The 7,200-nt window shown below is 54.7% G+C and overlaps 1 protein-coding gene across 1 annotated transcript in view; it reads right to left on the bottom strand.

The window, feature by feature from the left end:
- Nucleotides 1-7,182, bottom strand: part of LOC104622768 (arf-GAP with GTPase, ANK repeat and PH domain-containing protein 3-like) — a gene marked incomplete at both ends in the record, with an annotated part of 10,421 nt that extends 3,239 nt beyond the window's left edge. The window contains 2 exon segments of the mRNA XM_010289646.1: nt 4,719-4,911; nt 7,063-7,182. Coding sequence (XP_010287948.1) covers nt 4,719-4,911; nt 7,063-7,182 — 313 coding nt within the window.
- Between the last annotated feature and the right edge of the window lie 18 nt (nt 7,183-7,200).

Genomic DNA, 7,200 nt, shown 5'->3' with positions numbered 1-7,200 from the left:
GCGCCTTGCCGCAGAGGCAAAGCCAGGCAAGCCGCCGCAGCACTGGGCAGCAGCGCTGCTGTCCCTCCTGTGCGCTCCTCCCCCTTCAGCGAGGTCACTCCTCCCCTTCAGGAACAACGCCGAGATAATCACTGCCAAGGGGCTCTCAACAATTCCCTCTCTAACCTTTGCTTGGTACGGAAATATTCTTAAAATGAAGCCCAAGAGCTGAGGCACCCCCACAGCGCTGGCTTGTTGCTATTGTCCTAGCATCCTCTAAGCTCTAGGAGATTCCTGCATACAGGAGCTCTGTGAAGGCAATTTTGAGAAGAAAAGCTCTTTAATCATACCTGTCTGGAGCCAAGGAGTCAGAAGGCATGTTCAGTACCAGCCTCCCACCTCACTGGGACCACAAGGACCCACCCCTCAGGGCGAGCCCACCCCTGGTGAAGTTCTAAAACTGCAGTTGGCATCGGCTGTGCGCTGGACGCTGCAGCACACAGCCCGCTCCTCCTGCTTCTGCCAGGGTCGTCTCCTTGCGGTATTTGAAGCCACAGGCAGTCTGTCCCATCTTTTCAGAGAAGCAGTAACTGCAACAACATCTGGTGCTGGAAGCAACTTGGAAAGGATGAGAGAAGTACGGTTCCCACGCAGTGAGCAGCGTTTCCAGGGGGACTTCTGCCAGACCATGCACGAGAAAACAGCAAGCAGAAAGCTCCCCGCTTCCTGCACGCCATGCGTCCTTTTCACAGCGACCTTCAGAAGCCTGACTGCCTGGACAAAGCCTTCAGCGCTCCAAAAGATTCAACACAATTACAGTGGCACACACCGTCACATACGTGGTCTAGATCCCTGCACAACACAACCACAAACCGAATACCCAGGAACTGCTCTAGGCGTGGAGGAGGGGTCCCTGCTGCACCTGACTGAGCAGGAAGGAGGGCACCCCAACAACTGGAGGCACCCAACTCCTGGAGAACCTCTGAACAGTCGGTAAATGTGGAGGTCCGAGGTTCTCCTCCTTGGAGCTTCCTCCATGCTCAGCAGCACCACGTGCAGACCACAGGGCGTTTGCAGAGACAGCAGCTTGGGAAGGAAGAGCGCTAGCCTTAGCCTCCAACTGAATACTGAGAGGCAGGATGGTCACTCCCTCAAGCTGTCATGCTAAACCAGCACAACGTTAACTTGCAATCCAAAAAGGTCATCAGTGATTGCTCGTTGTTCGACCAGACGGTGGCATGGAAGGGCTCTCTGGGAACAGGGCTGCAGCACATGCTCTGCACAGCATGGACAAGCAAGCCAACTTTGCAGCAAAAGCAAAGACCACCATGTAGAGAAGTCTTCCTGTTTCTGTTGTGGGAAATCAACATCTTCCCCTGCCTGCATGGGGCAGGTCTACCACGGTCTGGGCTGAGCAACTTGTGTTGGAGAAACCATAGGAAGATGAGTAACCGGATCGCCACTCAGGGCAAGCTCCTGACACAATCCATGACTGCCAGCACTCCACCAGATCCCAAAACAGATGCATCAGGACCCACCAGCGCTCACTGGGAAAAGCTGCCTACCCACTGCCAAAATACCTCATCCCACCAAGTCCGCTTCCTCTGAAACTGGATCCTGGACACCCTTGAATAGTTTCAGATGCCAGTGATGGCTGAGGCCGACGTGTTGGGCTCAGCTCTCCTCAGCTCCTCGCCAGGGCCTCCTGCTCCATTCCTTCCCTCTCCACAGCCGTGCTCGGGAGCGTCTGTGTGGTCCTGCAGCTGAGCAGGCAGGTGAGAGCACTGAGTACCTGAGATTTACTCCAGATCTCCTACGCGACGGTGCGTCCCTCTGCTCCATTTGCAACTCCCAGTTACCACACTGCTTTCTCCAGAGCTCCGAGCAGCACACTTGGCCAGCACACCGACACCGGCAAAACGGCAGCAGCAGGCACGGGGCACCGTACGGCACGCAGAGGCAGCCTACGGCACGGCACAGGGAACCGCAGCAACGCGGACAGCTCCTGCATACACAGACCCAAAGGCCAGAAGGATCTCCCTCTTTTCCAGGCTGACCTTTGTGTGCTGCCAGCCACCAAACTTCACCCAGCCTATACTGCACCAGTCACCTGGGTATGCGGCGAGTCTCCTCTGCAAAGGGATGTTGTCTGGATTTGGAGAAAGTACGAGAGATGCAGAATACAGCACTTCCTTATGCATTTTTTCCAACAGTTAATGAAAAGAGAGCTATTTATAAAAAAAGTAAGGATTCTTTAAAATTTGAATTTGACTGGCTTTGGCTTCTAGCATCAACTCTCTGCTAGCCTGCAGAGTCTTAGTATCTGTGATTTTCTCCCCATGTAGATAGGTACATAGATACTCTTAAGACTGTAATCAAGTCACCTCTCAGTCTTCTTTTTGATTTATTCAATAGATAGTCTCTTTTAGTGTGTCTCACTATCAGGTATTTTTTCCAGCCTTTGATTAATTTTTGTAGCTTTTTTTTTTTGTAATCTTTTCAGTTTCTCTGTGTCCTTTTGAAGCGCTGACACCCGAGTTTGACAACACTCCAGCAATGGTCCTCCTGCTGCCCTGTACGAAGGCAAGAATCCATCTGGACTTCAAATCAGTGCTCCCCTGCTCACTGGCCCAGGGACAGCATCAGCCCACCTGGCAGGGCAGCCCACGCTCCTTGCTCCGTGCAGCATCAGCATTTGCCGGGTTTGTATGAACAGTCTCCCATTAACACACTCCTTGGGGTCTTCTGGATTTCCTCAGCCTCACTGCTCCTCACGTGGACAAACCTGCTCGCTTGCCTCCTTCCTGACCACAGGTACAGGCTATGAATAAACCCAGACAAAAGATGAAGCACAGCGCTTTGCCGGCGCTCACTCCTGAGCCTTCGAGCAGCAGCTCAAGGTCTACCACCAAGCTTGCTAAGCAGCACTGGTGCTAGAAGCGGATTCCCAGTCTCACATGAGAGCTTTCATCTCGCACACTGCATTGCTTAAAGTTGTGTTGTCTATGCTGCTATGGCCAACAAAGGGAAAAAAAAACCCCAGAGCACAATTCATTCCATCTTGAGATTAAAAAAGGATGAGAAGCAGCCTAACAGACAGCAGCACCTAATCCTGCAGTGCCTTCCCCAGCCCCTTCCCAAACCCACCGGCGGCTATTCCTCATTGTACTGTCCTTCAGAGAAGCAACACAGCAGAACCAATTTGAAGGAACAAGTTGAACAAATTTGGTGACACACAGTGCCAAACACTTTCCAGAAGCCAGGATCAGCTGTGCCCACAGCCCACCTGCTGTTGCTCTCTCCAGACTTGCTCTGCAAACTGCTGAGTTGGTTTAGCAGATCCTCCCCTTCCAGGTCCGCTGCAGTATTCGCTATCATCAGCTATTCCCAGCTGTTCCTTCCACCATTCCTCCATTACTCATGAGGACGAGGAAGAAGGGGAGACTCATGAGCAACCCGCCCAACAGGGACACCCCAGCTTCCCCCGGGAACAGCAAGGCAATGCGGAGGCTGCTGGATGAGGAGGGGTTCGCTGCCAGGCGCTAGGTGGGACAGTTTGAAAGGTCGCTTTCTGGGCTGACTTCTCAGACTGTCTCAGAGGTGGACCAGCAGCAGGAGAGCGGAACATCTCTACATGCGTCTGCATAAGAAGAGCAGCACCGTGACTACGACCCTCAGCCCTGCAACAGGAGGTTACTGGAAGGTGACAGACTTATGTAGGGGAAGGAGGATCACCAGCTCCAGCTCAGAGGATGGAGGCACTTGAAGCCGATGACAGCCTCAGTCCTGTGCCTCGCCCTCAGCCCATCTTGCTCGCTGCAATGAACCAAGCTGGATTTTTGCCTTCAGGCTCAGTCCTGCTGCACTACTATTTCCAAACTTTCTTCCATGCGCCTGTTCCACTTGCAAACACTGATAGCACAGCTCTCCTCCTTTCCAAAAGCAACTCTGTCCCATCTAGCTGCTCAGCTCTGCACAGACTCTTCCTCACAGACCCCCAGCTGCTCTCCAGAAGACAAGGTAGAGGAAGGGGACAGGGCAATATGCAGCCCTATTACAGCGCAGGGTGCCAGTTTATTTAAGCAGACTGCAAACTCCTAGGATGTGGTGTAGGTTCCCTCTTCCACGTAGAGCATCCCTGTCATGCAGACTCCTCTCCAAGACTAAGCAGAAATACTCTTCCACACTGTTCCCATGAGGAACAGCCGCCCATCTGGCTGTCCTTGCTAACAAAGGTTCCCCTACCTAACAAACGTTCGGCAGTGCTTCCTCCTCTCCCCCACCAAGGCAATCAAAATCCTCTCTGCAGCCTCCCAAGTCCTCTGCAGGCTCACACATACTGCTGTGCTGCACAGGCCCACCACAGGGATGTAACCATCCCCTGCAGCCCCCCGGCTCTCCAGAGCGAGGGGCTGCCCAGAGCACAGCCCCTGCGAGAAAGGCAGGAGAAGGGTACTGCCCGGCCCTGCTCTGCACTCCCTCGTGCACGTCCCTCCGTGCCACAACACCTCCGTGCCACAACCCCGCAACCCTGCCACACACGCGGCACGTCCTAATCCTCGAACTCAGCCTGCGTGCGTACAGCAATGGCGCTGCGCACGACTGTGTGCCTAGCTCCCTTGGCCTCACGGCAGCACGCCATTCCAACAGAGAGCCGGCAGTCTAGGTAGTGTAAACCCCTCCCTGGGACAGCACTGCTGCCCTGTCTCGCCCGGACACCCTCCACCAGCCGCGGGTACCATCCTGGAAGACTCTCTCCACGTTCAGCCCGTAGGTGGCACAGGTCTCGTAGTACGTGCAGCGCTTCAAATCATTGGAAAGCTTCCGCGCCCGAGAGTCGTCAATGACCCGGGGGTTCGTGGCACTGATGGCATCTGGAAACCGAAGGGAAGGAGGTTAAAAAGCAAGCACCTGGGTTCCATCTATCTGCAGGTCCCAGAGCACCCTCCTGACCTCCTTCCCTCCCTTCACACACTCAGACACCCACCTTCATAGCACACCTCCCATCCCACCAATCTCTTAGATTACAGTTCCACATTTGTAGAAAAATTTATTTGTTAAATGAACCTTTCTAAATGAACCATTTTTTCAGTGAACCTTATTCAACCTTCCCAACATCCAGCCACTGACGCTTCTGAGGACAGAGGGCAGAAACCAGTGGGAGGTGTGGCTGGCAAGGCAAGGCAGCCTGGACGTTAGGAACGGGACACACCACCACAATTTCGCATAACCATGTCATGAACAGTGCCACTGTTGAAGACACCAGGACACTCAGTGACAGCAGACAGCGCTGGGGGCAAAGGTGCAAACAGCCTGACCTTGGGTCGAACTGCAGCCTCATCTGCATGAGGATGCCCGGTGTTTACATGCGCTAGAAATTACTAACATTGCCATCTGTCCATTGTGTCACTGGTCACGGCTGCTGCAACGAGACAGCGCGCTCATCTGCAAGTCTGCCTCAGTTGCAGAGTAAAATGGATTTGCCAGTCTCCATCATTTTAGGTCTTAAGGCCATACCCTACAGACTAAAGAATCAAAAGGGCGAAATCATCTTCAGTTAACTGGGAAAACCAAATCTGCTAGGATGCACTCACAGTTGAGGCCTTGGTGGACAACCCTAAAAAACAGGCTTAATTTGTATTCCAGATGGCTGCTAAATGCTCGCATGTTTTGGAAGAACTACCTTCCCATGAGGAATCTGCTTCCTTGAAGACATGCCAGGGACACGCAGGGGCTGCAAATGAACCCTCTCAGGAGGAGCTGAAGGAGTCCTGGGACTCACACTGTGAAGAAGTTCCCCTCAAACTCTCCAGTGGGTTGCTTAGCATGACTGTACCAAGGCTGTGGCTCTAAGTCTGGGCCAGCAATGATCATGACTCCTTTGCCCCACTCCTGAGCCTCCACAGCACATGCCTGCAAGCCTAGCACCGTCCTGAACCAAGATCACTCAGTCCTAACATTAATTCCACAATCTTTAAGTATCAAAAGTTTAACAACTTTGCTCTACGCTTAATCTGGGGTCCAGAGCAGACACCCCTGCGACTCCCCTCCCGCTGCCACCCCCTGTCTTCCCAGCCTCAGGGTTTCTTCTTCGCCAGAATGGGTTGCACTGCTCAGGAACTGGGTCCTGCCAAGACCTTTTCCCCTCACATCCTCTGTCCCCTGCTCCTGCTCTCTGACACCCAGACAACTTCTGCAGCCCCAGGCTCCCTCCTGCTTGTGCTTTACGGCCTACAGGCAGGAAGGACACTGATTTTGGAGGAGCAGAGCTCAGACATCAGCAGTAATGCCCTCGTTGCTGCCCCTCCCTGTCTCCTGGGCACCCACGGCGAGGCTTTCAGAGGGTAGGCTGCCTCCAATGCAAGCTGCGCAAGGCAGGAATCACGGTCAAGGGTTGCCCTCTCTCCCGGCAGCCCCCTCCGTTGGCAGCTCCTTGCTCGGGCGCGTCTGAGGTGCCCAGTGGGGGCTCCAGGCACTGTGTCTCCTGTCTCCACTGGCAGCCTCAGCTACGGTTTCATGACAGTTCCCTCATGGCCTCCGTCCCAGTCCCCAGTCCTGCAGGGGAGGGGCAGGGGCAGGGGAGGGCAGTTCTGGGCTGCTGCTGCTCTTCCCCACATCCACGTGCACTGGCAGCACCTCAGGGGAGACGGTGCTCCACAGCTCAGGCCCCTTCTCGGGGTGCTCACAGCAAGTCGCCATCCCCCCACACCCTCCCTGCTGCAGCTTGTCCCAGAGGACAGAGGGCAATGCACCAGCAGAAGACCCTCCCTCACCCAGGCCCTGGCTCCTGCCTGGGCCAAACTGCTGCAGGCAGAGCCCAGGAAGGCAGGCAACGCCAGCAGGTTTGGGCATTTTGAAGAGGATTGTGGCTCCCTGAAGTATGGCAGCTCTCTGCGGGAAAGCTGAGATGGCCTGAGACGGAACTACTCATCTCCTCCAGAGCCCCAGACGAGGGGCCTCGGAGTAACTGTCCCGCATACAGCTTACGGACTGGGATCTCCCGACGTGCTCGCGGAGCTAGCATGCTGCCTTCTCTTGCCCGTGTAGGCACGTCACCAGTGCAGGGAGTATGTGCAGCCCCATTGGCCCCTCCGCTGTGTTCCGGTAGCTGCAGAGCCGCAGGTAGTAGTTGTAGACTGTCTGGAAGCTGATCTCATCCTCCAGGCTGAAGACAAACACCACAGCATCGACCCAGGCAGCAAACTGAGGGAGACACAGCAG

Source organism: Phaethon lepturus, unplaced genomic scaffold (assembly GCF_000687285.1).
Source record: "Phaethon lepturus isolate BGI_N335 unplaced genomic scaffold, ASM68728v1 scaffold32476, whole genome shotgun sequence".
Classification (NCBI taxonomy): domain Eukaryota; kingdom Metazoa; phylum Chordata; class Aves; order Phaethontiformes; family Phaethontidae; genus Phaethon; species Phaethon lepturus.
Note: the sequence above shows the minus strand (reverse complement) of the source record. Positions and strands in the feature narration are given on the sequence as shown.